This window comes from Anabrus simplex, chromosome 8 (genome assembly GCF_040414725.1).
Source record: "Anabrus simplex isolate iqAnaSimp1 chromosome 8, ASM4041472v1, whole genome shotgun sequence".
Taxonomy (NCBI): Eukaryota; Metazoa; Arthropoda; class Insecta; order Orthoptera; family Tettigoniidae; genus Anabrus; species Anabrus simplex.
The window spans coordinates 34,370,551-34,389,244 of NC_090272.1; the positions used below are offsets into that span (position 1 = coordinate 34,370,551).

General features: G+C 38.0%; 1 protein-coding gene across 2 annotated transcripts in view; it reads left to right on the forward strand.

Annotated features, from left to right (window-relative positions):
• LOC136879386 (cyclic GMP-AMP synthase-like receptor) overlaps positions 1 to 18,694 on the forward strand; it is a 94,019-nt gene that overhangs the window by 19,249 nt on the left and 56,076 nt on the right. The window contains exons 7-8 of one of the 2 annotated variants that reach the window (XM_067153202.2): positions 5,191 to 5,319; positions 9,792 to 9,890. In XM_067153202.2, coding sequence (XP_067009303.2) covers positions 5,191 to 5,319; positions 9,792 to 9,890 — 228 coding nt within the window. Of the gene's footprint in view, positions 1 to 5,190; positions 5,320 to 9,791; positions 11,040 to 18,694 lie in introns of those variants that run through there. The other variant, XM_067153200.2, reaches the window with a different exon arrangement.

Consider the following 18,694-nt stretch of genomic DNA (forward strand, 5'->3'; position numbering starts at 1 on the left):
AGGCTAAAAATACTGCAAAGATTGTCAAACGTGGTCCATAGACAGCCAAAACAAAAATTTTAAAAATAAATAAATATTGCAACATTTAGAAAAAAAGTCCAATGAAAATGAATTAAATGTATTTTATTGTTTTCCTTGTGGATTGATCAGTAGGCTGAAGTAAATCTGACAAGTCAATGCTTGTTCCTTATCTGCTCCTTTGTTTATATGGCCTGCGTTCTTCCTCCAGCGAGTCAGTGCTTGTTCTACATCAGACATTAAAGATTTACTTCTTTGCCTGAGGTCCTAAGTCTACTTAAAGACATCATATTATGACAATAAGATCATAACCTTAATTGTTATTATTACATGTATTTTAATGTTATAATTACTCCTTCAACATTGTCTTTGTCTGTTATGCATACTTTTTAGTTATCACATAAACTGTTTAATTTTTATTTGGCTGAATATGGCCACTAAATGCCTGAAACTAGTCTCAAGACTAATGTAATATTGTTTACTCAATATATTGTACTTCTTATAACTGTTTTCAGATAGTTACGAATTTTATTCACTACAGAGCCCATTTCACGCCATTCTGCCACTAGGTTTTACATTGCACACTTTGATGGATGTTTTGCCAAAACACTTCCAGTCTTGCACAAACAGTTCCGCACAGGTTTCCCACAAATCATGTTTTGCATAACACTCGACAATGATTATACTTTTTTAATTATGAGCACCATTTCGTGTTGCATTGAACTGGTCACTAAACATGTCTGCTCCTCTCACTCACTCACATCTAATGACACAGTGACATCCTCGGTAGATTCACACGTGCAGACATGGGACAGCAACCGCCTGGTATATCAAAATCACGGCTTCCAGCATTTCCTGTGATGGGTAATTCTCCTGCTCACTAACAAGGGTCAGTTCCACGTCAGTCTTATAAATATTTTTGGGGCCAGTTTGATTTTGTTCACCCTGTTTAATACGTAAATCATATGCCACCTGAACTCAGTCAACTACAATATCTAAATTGATTCTAACACACACAATCTATATATATAAAATAACTTGTCCTGACTGACTGACTGACTGACTGACTGATTCATCATCGCCGAGCCAAAACTACTGGACATAAAGAAATGAAATTTTGGGCATAGATTCGTATTAAGATGTAGGTGCTCGCTAAGAGAGGATTTTTGGATATTCCTTTGCTAAGGGGGTGAAAAGGGGGTTGAAATTTTAAAATGAGTGCATCTATATCTCAAAACTTTGAAAATTTACAGATGTAAAAATTGGTATTTAGAATCTCCTTTAAAAATAAGGAAACACGTATTTTTTTGTTTTCAGAAAATCCCAATAGGAGGGGTGAGAAACGGTGAAAAAGGGGTTGAATGCCTTAAATAGAATACCGGTACTTATATCTCAGAAACTGAAGATATTACAGACCTGAAAATTGGTACTTTTGATCTCTTTTAAAAATAAAGAAACACGTATTTTTTGTTTTTGGAAAATCCATTTAATGGGAGGGTGAAAAGGGGGGGTGAATTTTTAAAAACAGTGCATCTATATCTCAAAACTTTTAAAGTTTACAAATGTAAAAATAGGTATTTAGAATCTTCATTAAAAATAAAGAAACACGTACTTTTTTGTTTTCGGAAAATCCCAATAGGAGGGGAGAAAAGGGGTGAAAAATGGATTGAATGCCTTTAATGAGGATACTTATATCTCAGAAACTAAAGATATTACAGACCTGAAAATTGGTACTTTTGATCTCTCTTGAAAATAAAGAAACCCGTATTTTTTGTTTTTGGAAAATCCGAATAATGGGGGTGAAAAGGTGGGTGAATTTTGAAAATGAGTGAATCTATATCTCCAAACTTTTAAAGTTTTCAGATGTAAAAATTGGTATTTAGAGTCTTCATTAAAAATAAAGAAACACGTATTTCTTTGTTTTCGGAAAATCGCAATAGGAGGAGTGAAAAGGGGTGAAAACGGGGTTGAATGCCTTTAATGAGGCTACTTATATCTCAGAAACTGAAGATATTATAGACCTGAAAATTGGTGTTTGGGATCTCCTTTAAAAATAAAGAAACACGTATTTTTTTGTTTCTGGAAAACCCAATTAAGGGGGGTGAAAAGGGGGTAATATTTTAAAATTAATGTATCTATATCTCAAAACTTTTAAAAGTTATAGATATAAAAATTGGTATTTAGAATCTCCATTAAAAATAAAGAAACACGTATATTTCGCTTTCGGAAAATCGTAATAGGAAGGGTGGTAAAGGTTGAAAAAGGGGTCGAATGCATTTCATGAGTCTACTTATATTTCACAACCTGAAGATATTACAGACCTGAAAATTGGTGTTTGGGATCTGCTTTTAAAATAAAGAAACACGTATTTTTGTCTGTGGAAAATATAATTAATGGGGGGGGGGGGTTTGAAAAGGGGGTGATTTTTTAAAATGAGTGTATCTATATCTCAAAACTTTTAAAGTTTATAGATGTAAAAATTGGTATTTAGAATCTCCTTTAAAAATAAAGAAACACGTATTCTTTTGTTTTCGGAAAATCCCCATAGGAAGGTGGTAAAAGGGTGAATAATGGGTTGAATGCCTTTCATGAGGCTACTTATATTTCAGAACCTGAAGATATTACAGACCTGAAAATTGGTATTTTGGATCTACTTTAAAAGTAAAGAAACGCGTATTTTTTCGTTTTTGGAAAATCCAAATATTGGGGGGTGAAAAGGGGGGTGAATTTTTTAAAATGAGTGTGTCTACATCTTAAAACTTTAAAATTTACAGATATAAAAAATGGTAGTTAGAATCTCCTCTAAAAATAAAGGAACACGTTGTTTTTGTTTCCTGAAAATAATAGGAGGGGTGTAAAAGGGTGAAAAATGGGTTGAATGCCTTAATTGAGGATACACATATCTCAGAAACGAAAGATATTACAGAACTGATAATTTGCATATGGGATCTCCTTTAAAAATTAAGAAACACGTATTTTTTAGTTTTTGGAAAAGCCAATTAATGGCGGTTAAACAGGAGTGACAAATTGGGGTGAATTTTTTGAAAGACTATATCTACAGAATATCTTGGAAACGTAAAATGTTACAGACGTAAAGAGTGGGTGTAAATCTCCTGTAAATGTAAAGAAATATAGGTGATTTGTTTTTGGAAACTCCACTTAAGGGGAACTTAAAAGGGGTGAAATTTCAAAATGAGAATTTTTACAGTATATCTAAAAAAACTTAACATGTTACAGAAGTGAAAAATGGTATTTTTTATCTCTATTAAACATAAAGAAACGTGTACTTTTAGTTTTCGAAAATACCACTTGGGTGGAAGAGGGGGGGGGGGGGGGGGTAAAAGTGACTGAAGATGTTGATGAATTCTTTTAATTAGGCTACTGATATCTCAAAAATGAAGATGTTACAGACGTGAAATTTGATATTTGCAATCTGCTTTAAAAGTAAAGAAACACGTATTCTCGGAAAATCCAATGAAGGGGGGGGGGGGGGGGTGAAAGAATTGAAAAATTAATTGATTGAATTGTATGAGAATACATACATCTAATAAAAACTAAAGTTGTTACAGACGTGAAAATTCTTATTTGGACCTCCTTTAAAAACAAAGAAGAACGCGTTTTGGTGGGAAACCATCTTGGAGGGCGGGAGTGTAAAGGAGTTGAATTCCTTTCATGAGGACACATAAATCGAAAACTGAAGAAGTTAGAGTCGTGATAATTGGTATTTAGAAGATCCTTTACTATTAAAGAAACAAATATTATTTGCGGGAAAATTCACTTAAAGGGGGGGGGGGGGGGGAGGATTGTGAAATGAAGTGAAAAAAGTGAATTATTTTTATGGGGATACTTATATCTCAAAACTGAAGGTAATAGACGTGAACATTGGTGTTTGGAATCTCCCTTAAACATAAAGAAACAAGCATTCTTTTAATTTTTTATGGGGGGGGGGGTTGGCGGTAAATAAACTTAACTTCGGTGGGGTGTAGAAGGAGGTGAGACCAATTGATTTTACTGTTATTAATGTACTTATAAGGATCCTCCGTTGCTCAGGCGGCAGCGCGCCGGCCTCTCACAGCTGGGTTCCGTGGTTCAAATCCCGGTCACTCCATGTGGCATTCATGCTGGACAAAACGGAGGCGGGACAGGTTTTTCTCCGGATACTCCGGTTTTCCCTGTCATCAGGCATTCCAGCAACACATAATAATAATAATAATAATAATAATAATAATAATAATAATAATAATAATAATAATATTCCGGACCGTCGTCAAGTGTGCGGACCGCGCTGGAAACGGCTCCTGGACGGGTAATGACTAAGAATGCAGTCCGGCCGCGGGTTCAGTGCCGCCAAGGCACCCAATATGACACCACGCCGGATCTCCTGAAGGATTTTATCCATATTAAAAATATTAAAGGAAAAGATGGCAAAGATTTACGGACCCAACTGACCGGGAGGAATACCTGAGCCTAGCCCGGGAAGTACGAAATCGATTGCTGGAAAGGAAGATTTAAAAGTGGGAGGAAACTTGCCGTAAAATCATAGAAAACCAGTCAGATCGGGAATTTTGGTGGATTCTCGCAGAAAACGAGTCAGATCGCGAATTTCGGCGGATTATATATCTAATACAATAAGCATTCAATTATACATTTCAGTATAATACCGTAGCGAAGCACGGGTATCTTGCTAGTATTTAATATAATAACAATGTAAGTAAGCCCAGAGGTTGATTTGGACCTCAACAGCCCCACCATCAGCCGTCATAAGTGGCCCAGGTGTCACTGAAAGGAAATGAGGAGTGAGGTAGTTTCCGGTTGCTTTTCTCACTGAGCCAGAAGTTGCTATTACGTATCACTCTGCCTAGCCCACTGAAATGCCCACACAACTGACTCTCTGAGTAACATTTTCACACCATTCATAACAGGGACTGTCTGTGTAAGGAGTGGTCTTACTAATATCGCTCATACCTCAGTCACTTCCATGTTTGTCAAAGCCAAGGATGAGACTGAGACAGGTCATTGAAAGTAACAAATTTGTTCTAGCCCATACCAGGAGGCATAGTGCAGTGTAAACCAGCAAATAACAATATAACACTGTATAAGATGTACATGTACCAATCTTAATTGATTGTGGCTAAATTTCATAAAATCTAAGATGTTTGTTCTGATTTACAGTTGCTCAGAGATGTTCAGAAGTGGAAGAGCCTGTCCAGCTATTTTGTCAAAACAGTATTTCTTTGGGAGAATCAGCACCGGAAGGATCCACAACTTTGGCAGAAAGGACTTGGACAGGTTTTTATGCATGTGAGTAGTTCTTGCTGGAAAATGATAAGTGTAGCATATTTTTAAACTCACTGTTATCAGGTGAGAGTAGAATTGTTGTTGTTTGAGTCATCAGTCCATAGACTGGTTTGATGCAGCTCTCCATGCCACCCTATCCTGTGCTAACCTTTTCATTTCTACGTAACTATTGCATCCTACATCTGCTCTAATCTGTTTGTCATATTCATACCTTGGTCTACCCCTACCGTTCTTGCCACCTACACTTCCTTCAAAAACCAACTGAACAAGTCCTGGGTGTCTTAAGATGTGTCCTATCATTCTATCTCTTCTTCTCGTCAAATTTAGCCAAATGGTAATTCTAAATTCCCATGGAGGGAATCAGATATTTTTCCACCAATAGAGCATATCAAAAATCAGATCAAAAATTAGATGTATGGCTTTTCAGGCGTTTTGCTCTATTAACCAGCATTTCGTCTTAGGCCTGACACTAGACTCGTCAGAGTGGGATGTGTCAGACCCTACCCACCCCAGCATAAGTGGGTAGGGTCTGACACATCCCACTCTGACGAGTCTAGTGTCAGGCCTAAGACGAAATGCTGGTTAATAGAGCAAAACGCCTGAAAAGCCATACATCTAATTTTTGATCTGATTTTTGATATGCTCTATTGGTGGAAAAATATCTGATTCCCTCCATGGGAATTTAGAATTACCATTTGGAATTGCTAGGCGGGCATTAATTCCATTGTGGAGTTTTATCTCCCGTATGCAGTTATCAGACTGTGCCACATAAGAGGCTTCTGATAAGTTCACCTGCATACACCCCAGCATAAGTGGGTAGGGTCTGACACATCCCACTCTGACGAGTCTAGTGTCAGGCCTAAGACGAAATGCTGGTTAATAGAGCAAAACGCCTGAAAAGCCATACATCTAATTTTTGACCAAATTTAGCCAAATCGATCTCCTCTCACCAATTCGATTCAGTATCTCTTCATTCGTGATTCGATCTATCCATCTCACCTTCAGCATTCTTCTATAACACCACATTTCAAAAGCTTCTATTCTCTTTCTTTCTGAGCTAGTTATCGTCCATGTTTCACTTCCATACAATGCCACGCTCCACGCAAAAGTCTTCAAAAACATCTTTCTAATTCCGATATCAATGTTTGAAGTGAGCAAATTTCTTTTCTTAAGAAAGCTCTTCCTTGCTTGTGCTAGTCTGCATTTTATGTCCTCCTTACTTCTGCCATCGTTGGTTATTTTACTACCCAAGTAACAATATTCATCTACTTCCTTTAAGACTTCGTTTCCTAATCTAACATTTCCTATATCACCTGCCTTCGTTGGACTGCACTCCATTACTTTTGTTTTGGACTTATTTATTTTCATCTTGTACTCCTTACCTAAGACTTCATCCATACCATTCAGCAACTTCTCGAGATCTTCTGCAGTCTCAGATAAAATAACAATATCATCGGCAAATCTCAAGGTTTTGATTTCCTCTCCTTGGACTGTGATTCCCTTTCCAAATTTCTCTTTGATTTCCTTTACTGCCTGTTCTATGTAAACATTGAAAAGGAGAGGGGACAAACTGCAGCCTTGCCTCACTCCTTTCTGGATTGCTGCTTCTTTTTCAAAGTCCTCGATTCTTATCACTGCAGACTGATTTTTATACAGGTTGTAGATAATTCTTCGTTCTTGGTATCTGATCCCTATCATCTTCAGAATCATAAATAGCCTGGTCCAATCAACATTATCGAATGCCTTTTCTAGATCTACGAATGCCATGTACGTGGGCTTGTCCTTCTTGATTCGATCCTCTAAGATCAGACGTAAAGTCAGGATTGCTTCACGTGTTCCTACATTTCTTCTGAAGCCAAACTGATCTTCCCCCAACTCAGCTTCAACTTGTTTTTCCATTCTTCTGTAAATAATACGTGTTAAAATTTTTCAGGCATGAGATACTAAACTAATAGTGCGGTAGTTTTCACACCTGTCAGCACCGGCTTTCTTGGGAATAGGTATAACAACATTCTGCCGAAAATCGGATGGGACTTCTCCTGTCTCATACATCTTGCACACTAAATGAAATAACCTTACCATGCTGGTTTCTCCTAAGGCAGTCAGTAATTCAGAGGGAATATCATCAATTCCAGGTGCCTTGTTCCTATTTAGGTCACTCACAGCTCTGTCAAACTCTGACCTCAAAATTGGGTCTCCCATTTCATCAGCATCAACAGCCTCTTCATGTTCCAGAACGAAATTATCTACATCGTTACCTTGATACAACTGTTTGATATGCTCCTGCCATCTTTCTGCTTTGTCTTCTTTCCCTAGAAGTGGCTTTCCATCTGAGCTCTTAATATTCATGCACCTAGATTTCCTTTCTCCAAAGGTTTCCTTGATTTTCCTGTATGCAGCATCTACCTTTCCCAGGACCATACAGCCTTCGACATCCTTGCACTTCTCCTTCAGCCATTCTTCCTTAGCTACCTTGCACTTTCTATCCACTTGATTCTTTAATCGCCTGTATTCTTTTCTGCCCTCTTCATTTCTAGCATTCTTGTATTTTCGTCGTTCATCAATCAGGTCTAGTATCTCCTGAGTTATCCACTGATTCTTAGTTGATCTTTTCTTCCTTCCTAACATTTCTTCAGCAGCCCTACTGACTTCATTTTTCATGACTCTCCACTCTTCCTCTACTGTGTTTCTTTCGGCCTTTTCATTTAGTCCTTGTGCAACATGTTCCTTGAAACGATCCATCACACTCTTTTCTTTCAACTTGTCTAGATCCCATCTTTTTGCATTCTTTCCTTTCTTCAATTTCTTCAACTTCAGATGGCATTTCATGACCAACAAGTTGTGGTCAGAGTCCACGTCTGCTCCTGGGAAAGTTTTGCAATCCAACACCTGGTTTCTGAATCTCTGCCTAATCATAATGAAGTCTATTTGATACCTTCCAGTGTCTCCAGGTCTCATCCACGTATACAGCCGTCGTTTGTGGTGTTTGAACCAAGTATTGGTGAGGACTAAATTATGGTCAGTGCAGAATTCAACCAGCCGACTTCCTCTTTCGTTCCTTTGTCCCAATCCAAATTCTCCTACTGTGCTACCTTCTCTTCCTTGGCCTACCACTGCGTTCCAGTCTCCCATCACAATTAGATTCTCGTCACCTTTGACATATTGTATTAAATCTTCTATCTCCTCATATATTCTTTCAATTTCTTCATCATCCGCTGAACTAGTAGGCATATAGACCTGCGCTATTGTGGTGGGCATTGGTTTGGTGTCTATCTTGGCGACAATAATTCTTTCACTATGCTGGTCGTAGTAGCTTATCCGCTGCCCTATTTTCTTATTCATTATTAAACCAACTCCTGCATTACCCCTGTTTGATTTCGTGTTGATAATTCGGTAGTCGCCTGACCAAAAATCCTGTTCTTCCTGCCAACGTACTTCACTTATACCAACTACATCTAACTTTAGCCTATCCATCTCCCTTTTCAGATTCTCTAATCTACCACAACGATTCAAACTCCTAACATTCCACGCTCCGACTCGCAGAATGTCAGTATCCATCTTCCTGATGATCGCCCCCTCTCGTGTAGTCCCCACCCGGAGATCCGAATGGGGGACTAGTTTACCTCCGGAATATTTTACCCGGGAGGAAGCCATCATCAGTACATCTTTCATACAGAGAGAGCTGCATGTCCTCGGGAGGTGGTTACGGCTGTAGTTTCCCGTTGCTTTCAGCCGTGTAGCAGTATCAACACAGCTAAGCCATGTTGAGTATTATTACAAGGCCGTATCAGTCAATCATCTAGACTGCCGCCCTTGCAACAACCGAAAGGCTGCTACCCCCCTTTCGATGAACCATTCGTTAGTCTGGTCTCTCAACAGATACCCATCCGATATGGTTGCACCTGCGGCTCGGCTATCTGCATCATTGGGACACGCAAGCCTCCCCACCGCGGCAAGGTCACATGGTTCGCAGAGGAGGAGAGTAGAATTAAAGGCTTTGAATTCTGGTATGTGAATACAAGTAGTGGCTGACAGAAGGTGAGAACTATCACTGCTACTGGACATCTTCACTGTGTATCACATTTTCAAATTGGGCAATTATCTTAAAGATAAGAGGTTCAGCTCCTCTTTAAATACATACAGTAAAACCTCGTTATGACATTTCTGCAGGGAACAAGGTAAAAGGACCTGTTAAGCGAGAAAACATACTACTGAATAAGCCATAGTGTGGATATTATCTGCGTAAATACAAGTTTTGAACAAATTGATTGTTGTTTCATACTGATTTAAATGTGTTTGGGGATTTTTCCCGACTTTTACAAAAAATCGGATATAATGACAATCTGTTATAGTGAGGAAATTTTGCGCTGTTATGAATTCTTGCTATAACGGACTTCTACTGTATTTTAATATTCTCTAACCACAAACATTTTTGTATTACAGTGTTAATTTGTTGCTATCTTTCTCCTTAACAGATGCTGAAGACAATGCAGAAACAACTGAACAGAAAATCAATTCCCTTTTACTGGGACGAGAGGTTCGACCTCACCAATACAATGACAGTGAAAGAGAAGGTGAACATGTGTGCAAGAATACGGTGCATTATTCATAAGATTGACGACTCTCTGACAAAAGATTCAAGTCATATACTACATTATTTTGATGTATGTTACTGAAGAGATGGAAAGTAGCAACAATTCTGTGTAGAGATTACGTATGTATGTAAAGCGTGGTCGGAAATAACGTGAACTGAATATATGTTGGTCATACTAATGAGGAATTTGAAAAATAGAAAATTAAAAAAAAAAATGTTGATATCTCACACCGTTGTCATTTTATCAGCTGTTGATGTTAGCGGCCGACTTCAGATGGGCTTTACGAGGTTGGGCTTGAGAGGCGTGCCGAGAAATGCGCGTCAAACACTAACACACTCTGGGTTTCAGCCAGTGCCACTGTAGCGTGCTTGCTATGGGCCGAGCCTATTACTTTATTTCTTTAATTGGCGGTCATAAGCCACGCATAGATGCAGCAACACCGCCTCGCAGAGCCCATCTGAAGTTGTCCGCAAAGTGATCTGATTGGCTGACTTCAGCAGCTGATAAAATGACAATGCCACGAGATATCGATCTGATCAGTATGACCAACGCTCTAATACTCATATACCTGGTTGTTTTCGACCATGTTGTATAAATGGATTTTGGATTCAATTATGTTTTATATTAACTTTTTTTTTCACTGAATTTACCTCAGCAAGTTATTTATTGCTCCATCTAGTGATGTAAATATTTTATATTGTTACTGTTTTTATTTCTGTCATGTTTCTTTTGTTTTTTCTTTTGTTCCTCCATTATGTTTTTAGCACATTTTAGCTTGTGTTATGTAGATTACTTTTACCCCCTTTATTTCACCGAGTCGAAACATGTTTGAATTTTATTGCTCCATCTAATGATGGAATTATGTTTTGTATTGAATTAGGAGGATACATTTAATTTTTCCTTTGCAAAGTGAAAGAAAAAAGAGACAATATTATAAAATTGCCTCTCGAAGAATTGCCAACAATTTGGCAAATTATAAAAAAATAATCAGTACACTGGCATTAAAGCTAAAGTTCCATCACTCTCATCTTAACTCTGTGTTATCATGATCATGATCTACATAATTTTTAAAGTAATTTGTCTCAAATTTTGTTTTAAATTCTCTATTATTCATTAAATACTTCTTACTTCCAAACTATTGGAATGATCTATTTGTATTATCACTAATTATTTTTTGCGAACTCAAGTTTTATGTAGAGATAGGAACAAGAAGAGAAACACAATGACAGGTTAGTGTAGCAAGACAAAGTAACAGGAAGAGGAGACAAGGAGAAACAGAAATACAATAGGACAAAGACAACCTTCAAATGGACAGGCTGTCTCCTCATCTATCCCAGTTCTTCTTCATCAGGAGGGTGAGCATTAACACTCATTAAGGGGCTGTCTTGACAGACCTCCAGTCTTCAAGGACAAACACAAAAGGCAAAAAGGACCCCAGCAGGATATTGTAAGTATCAGACAGGAACAAACAAATGTCAAATCATCAAGTTATACAGGGTGAAGCGAAATTTGTGCAATCAGGCATCGCATCGCGACTCCTCACATGCCAGCAGTAAAAAAAGTTTCTCACAAAAGTTCGTTCTGCTAGTATATCTGGGAGAAAAAGGACATTTAAGAGTGGCAATCTGGCAACACTGTAACCACATGTAGGGTAACTACCTCTGTCAGCAAAAATTAGTCATGCTGTACAGTTGGTGCAGTGGATAGAGTTTTGGGTTAGCATGCAGGAGGTCGAGGGTGTCGATCCTCGTTTGAGGCGTATGTGTTTTATTTCCTAAATGTAGTCCAGGTGGTATGGTATCTGGCATCTTAATCGTCAACAGCGATTGCAGCGGGTCCTCTAGAAACCATGTGCACTTACATACTACGATCCTAGAAATGCACGAACATTCGTTTTCATTGGTCAGCTTTGAAAGACTCTCATTCCACGTCATGGGCGTGAATTTATTCGCACCACTTCATCTACTAGATGCGTTACAATGTATTCAGCGTTACCAAATTTTGTAAATGTAGGATACATGTGACCTAAGAAACGGTGTCTTACTGTATTACAGTATGTAATGTCCGATGGAAATGAGCAAATAAAAAAGTACGCCTCAACCCAGGATCGAACCCTCGACCTCCTGCATGCTAACCCAAAACTCTATACACTGCACCAACTGTACAGCACGACTAGTACATGCTGACAGAGGTAGTTACCCTACATGTGGTTACAGTGTTGCCAGATTGCCACTCTTCAACGTTCTTTTTCTGCCTGATATACTTGCAGGACGAACTTTTGTGAGATACATTTTTGTTTATTGTTGGCATGTGAGGAGTTGCGCTGCAATGACAGAGTGCTCGAATTTTACTTCATCCTGTATACAGAGCAATATTTTTCCTTGTGTCGTCTTTCTGTTGCTCCGTCTTCCTAGAGTGACCTGCCATTTTGTTCCCCCCCTCTCTCTATACAGTGGACTCCCGGTAATTCTCATGTGGATAATTAGCTTTCCAGTTAATTTGTGGGTCTTATAGCAACTAAGCATCACCTGTAATAAAATAGCCGTGTGGTTGGGGGCACGCAGCTGTGAGCTCGCATTCGGGAGATAGTGGATTCGAATCCCACTGTCGGCAGGCCTGAAGATGGTTTTCCGTGGTTTCCCATTTTCACACCAGGCAAATGTTGGGGCTGTACCTTAATTAAGGCCACGGCCGCTTCCTTCCCACTCCTAGGCCTTTCCTGTCCCATCGTCGCCATAAGACCTATCTGTGTCGGTGCGACGTAAAGCAAATAGCAAAAAAATGTAGTAAAATAATACCGTATTTATGCGAAAAATCAAGAGTAGCGTAGGCATAAACAAACACGTCATATCACTCGGTGAGGTCCACGTGATCTTTATGCAAATATGAAGTGTAAATTTATGGATATACCTACTTCGCCTGAGATGATAAAAATACATGATCATTGCTATAAAATGCCATGAAAATTAGCAAGTAGACTTGACAGGTATTGCATTAATCTGGACTTGCAATAGGCTCGATTCCCTGTAGATAGCAAGATTCATTGTCTCTTACATCACTAGAATCCTCTCCTAAATTACTTACAAGTTCATCACACTCCACGTCTAAAATACTTACACGCGGTCTCTTTTACACTTGGATAGTAACACAACTGGTGGTGAATAATTCTTTTTGTGCAATGTAAACACTTGAAACAGACACACTGGCAAACTCTGATATTAGTTTTGCTATACAGTAAAACCACATTATTACACGATTTCGAATTAACTGCCGACTAGTAATTCTCTTGATGCATCACAAAATATTCTGATATCTACTATTGCATGCAATAAACGTTGATTCACAGTTTAAACCTTTTAATTGTCATGGAAAAATACTATTTCTAAAATGTATCCAACAAGATGCATTTGCAGTATCCCAATAATGAACTTGGATAAATCACTGGCAAACATAACCTCACACAACAAAAGAAAAGTAAAAGATTCAATGACGAGGGGAAATCTATGCTGACTCCCCTGTGCAAATGCTTTATTCTCTGGTTTACTGTACTGTTTGTACTTTTAGATGCCTTGTGCTTGCATGGAAAGTGCCTGACGCCCTTAAAACATTGTGGCTTATCGAACTTTCCTATGATGAACGGAGGAAGTTTTTTTGCTTCTGTGTGTATTGTAACGCACGACAGTACAGTGACCCCATCTCCTTTAAAACCATAAGTCCGTCTGGGCTTGGCAGTAAAGAATTTAAAAAAATGCAGTTTCATCGGTATTAACAATATTGTTTAGTGCGTACGAATTAATTACAATTGTGAACCACGCTTTTTCGCCAACTGTTAGCATTGCCAGTGTTCGCGGATTCTGCTTCTTTGCACACTGCCTGCTACGTGATATTGTGGCATTCCTTAAAACGCCGAATACTAATGAATTACGATTTCACTTGAATTTCACAACAATGAAACACGCTATAGACACACCCAAGTGAATGAAAGGCGGAAAGCTACCCCTGCAAGTTCCAGAAGAAGCATTCTGTTATGACACGGAGAAATTTTAAATTTAAATTACTCTGTAAAATATTATTTTTCAAAAATATTATGGCCGTTTAGAATTAAAAGTCTGAATGGGGACAGTTTTATTCCATCTGTGGTTACATAAAGCATAACTGTACACTCAACTCAAAAACTAGGTGAGCAAGGAGCATGTTGCTACCTTGATGCAAATAAAACCTGCAACCCAATTTTGTGCCTCAATTAAAAAATACAGTATGTGGGGATTATTCGCGTAAATATGGTATCTCTGTGTTGTTCACTTTCTGTACTACCATATTTTAACATGCACCCTGGCAGTGAACTGAATTTTAATATTTTATTACACAACAAAACATAGTACATACCTGGTTTTTGTATCCTATGAAGGTGTCAGCCATCCAAAATTAAGATGTTAATCATAACGTACAAATTTTAAGTGAATTAATTATACTAGTCTTATGTTTGGAAAAATTACTTTTACATTCAAGTCATACCAATATGTCTGCTCAAACAATAAAATGGAATCATTTAATGTGATTACTTAAGCTAAAAATACACACAATTACATTTGAAAAACAAAATTTATCTATTTAGAATAGTTTATTTTGGTATAGTAGCCCTGAAAACATTGGGCTGTGCACAGTCCAATCTTACACTTCTTGCATCACCATCTACTTTCTTTTCTCGGTACAGGTGAATCATCATCCTGCATTTCTTCATCTAAATGAAAAAAAAAAAAGCCCAAAATTTCTGGAGATTTGAAGTATTTCTATCATTTGTTTTTCAAGTAAAATAGTGCAGCTAAAAACTTTCCTTCGAAAGTGACGCAACAGATAAAAGAGTTACGTGAACTATATATTATGTTATCTAGTTCATAATCACAGTGTTCATCACTGTCATCGATTTCTGAATCCGCTTCTCCTGATAAAATATACACGATATCACTATCATTGAGCCGACGTGAGGACGTGTTCGTACAGTACAGTTGACATTCCGACAGATATGGCGTGCTCAGCACCCGGCACATCGAGTTCTTCAGTAGAAAAACTACCTTTTTATTGTTTCAGTTTTTACTTTCTGATAACTGTTGCATTCTGGTGGATACTTGATAAACTACTACCTCCAAGCAAGAGACAGGAATCATAATTATGGGATATATGCAGCTGTCTATACGGATGCCATCCACAACCAGAAAAGCAGTACGCTCTTATCCTGTATGGGCATAGTGTTGAAAGTATTAAAGGAATTTTATTGCGATGCAGAGAGACAAGATTTTCTTCAGGTCTACTTGCATACTGCAATAAGGATGTTGCAAAATTGGAAACATTAGAACATGTAGTTGAGAGTGGTATAGCACAAATTTCCTCGTTCTCAAAGCTGAGATAATGCAACGGGAATGCTCTTTCACCCAGAGGCTAGCCTACCTACCTTAAACCCTTGTTCTAAACTTACTGTAGTTGTGAAGGGTGGATGGGCAAACAGTACAGCCTGCTCATACAGTAGTTGAGAAGTGTGAACATGTGGAAGTCTATTTAAATATTAAAATAATTTAGTTGTGAGAGTTTTCGACTGTAACTTGTGATTGTGTAAGTTTTCAATATCAGTGGTGGAAAAATGAACTATCAAAAGTTAACCGTTAGTGAAAAACTGAAAATAATAGCTGGCATAATTCGCATGCATTTTGTAAAGCTCATGTATTTTTTTAATATATATTCATTTTCCTCTATTGCGCCTTGCAATATAACATAAAATGTTACCATTACTTTTTCGTTTGTTCATACATTTCAATCAGTTCATGCATTAATTACCATGAATTATCAAGAGTCCACTGTATATAATATATTGTGAAGGAATAAATGAGTGTCAGATCAAGTTACATATTATTGACACTCGTTTATTCCTTTCCAGGCCAGGCTGAATGGGTCAGACAGTTGAGATGCTGGCCTTCTGACCCCAACTTGACCGGTTTGATCCTGGCTCAGTCTGGTGGTATTTGAAGGTGCTCAAATGTGCCAGAGTCATGTAGGCAGATATACTGGTGAGTAAAGAACTCAAGTGGGACAAAATTTGGGTACCTCGGTATCTCTGAAAACTGTAAAAGTAGGTAGTGGTATGTAAAACTATTATTATTATTATTATTATTATTATTATTATTATTATTATTATTATTATTATTATTATTATTATTATTATTATTATTATTTCTATACCATTATATAAAGAGGTAAAGTTTGTTTGAAATGGCTAATCTCAGGAACTACTGGACCGATTCTAAAAATGATTTTACTGATGTAAATATTCATTATCGCTGACGGAAATGGGCTGTATTGCCCGACTCGTTGGCTGAATGGTCAGCATACTGGCCTTCGGTTCAGAGGGTCCCGGGTTCGATTGCCGGCCGGGTTGGGGATTTTAACCTTCATTGGTTCATTCCAATGGCTCGGGGGCTGGGTGTTTGTGCTGTCCCCAACATCCGTGCAATTCACACACCACACATAACACTATCCTCCACCACAATAACATGCAGTTCCCTACACATGGCAGATACCGCCCACCCTCATCGGAGAGTCTGCCTTAGAAGGGCTGCACCCGGCTAGAAATAGCCACACGAAATTATTATTATTATTATTATTATTATTATTATTATTATTATTATTATTATTATTATTATTATTATTATTATTATTATTATTATTATTATTATGGGCTGTACACCTGTCCCTATGGGCCCGTTTTAAGGCCCTAAAACCAACCATTATGGAGATATTGGCACACACTACACCTGCTGTAGGAATCAGATAAAGAAATGAACTGCTGTAACCATGGCAATGTCAGATCCAGTATTCTTACAGCAGCGAGATTATCTACAATATATCACAAAAACCTAACATGTTACAGGCATGAAAATTGGTATTTGAAATCTCCTTTAAAAATAAAAGAACACAAACTTTTGTTTTCAGAAAATCTACGGTGAGGAGGGTGAAAAGAAGTGAGTAAGGAGTTGAATTCTTTATATGAGGATACATATATCTCAGAAACTGAAGATGTTGCAGGTACTTGGAATCTCTTTTAAAAATAAATGAACACACTTTTTTGAAAAATCCACTAGGCCTAAAGGGGTGAAATAATAAAAAAAAGCAGGTGAATTTTTAAAATGATTATCTTCCTCTTCTACCAATTTTTCCACACCTGTGCGGTTGCGGGTGCGAACTGTGTTGCACATGTGGATTTGACCCTGTTTTACGGCTGGATGCCCTTCCTGATGCCAATCCTGTGTGTAGGGATGTAATTGCTATTGCGTGGTCCTCTTGTGGTTTGGTTTGTAATGTGGTGTGTTGAGTGAATATGAAGAGGAGAGTGTTGGGACAAGCACCAACGCGATTCAAATCTCCGTTCCAGCCCGGAATCAAACCCGGAACCTTGTGAACAGAAGAACTCAACGCTGACCACTCAGCCAAGGAGTGGAGCTGCTTTAAAATGAGTATGTCTACAGTATATATCATAAACTTAACAGGTTACAGATGTGAAAACTGATATTAATAATCCCCTTTAAAAATTAAGAAACATGTACTTTTTGTTTTCGGAAAATCAACTTAAGCTGGAGATCGAAAATAATTTAAGGAGTTGAATTCTCTTTATGAGGATATTTATATCTCAAACAACTAAGATCTTAATACCTATATAGTTGGTCCGTCATTGGACATTATAGATTTTCCAGCTAACTCATTCCTGGTTTCAGCGTTTCGCCCCAGTGTGCTAAGTTGGGCAATAATATAATATTAGCACAACTAAAATTTGTATGAAGAATTCGTCCCACATCTAAACCATTTAATTGTTGAAGTTCAACATAAGCCTGTAGGTCTACAAAGGGTCTATTTCTTTTGGCAATTGAGTATGCTGTTCGAAATACTCAAAATACTCGAACAGTGGTTTCTAGGTGTTTGACATTCATAGTGTCCAAGCAACTTTCAATTATCTTCTTTCTTTATTTTATTTTAGATTTTCTAACTCCACTGACGGCAGCCCTTAAGATGGTTTTCCGTGGTTTCCCATTTTCACACTAGGCAAATGCTGGGGCTGTACCTTAATTAAGACCACAGCTGATTCCTTCCCATTCCTAGGTCTTTCCTGTCCCATCGTCGCCATAAGACCTATCTGTGTCGGTGCAATGTAAAGCAAAAAAAAATTATTAGATTCTGATTTTTGTAACATAGCTTTTTTGTGAATTATGAATTTTTGTGCTCAAATATTTTTTTCCGAAGGCTTGTTTGTTGTTGATTAATATTATTTCCGTTGGGATGAACCTTGCATTCTATCCATACTTTCAGTAGGTTAAGTCCTGCCCCCTTTAGAAACTCGTAATCCTAATTTACTTTCCTCTTTACATATATTCTTCTTCTTAAGACTTCGTCTCCAAACGAAACGAAGGCAGACGATCCACGCGGCCAGTCTGATCTTGACATTGCAGCCATGCCATGTGGATTTATTGGAATATCTGTCAGGATCTTTAATGCAGTGGTTTTCCGTTGCCTTCTGCATCCTAATGCCATTGATCAAACTGGTTCCTCCGCCTTTGGGAACAATTTGTTGTCCCCAGGACAATAGAGTGCCCTTACCCATACCCGTTCATCCACTCTCAAAGAGACTGTTGGCACTTGGTATAGGGGATCTCCTTATACCGGGAGATAATCGGTCCCTTCATTCGTTAGCCGCCTGCATATAAAATATTATTTTTATATGCAATTGTTGCCCCCTCTCTACC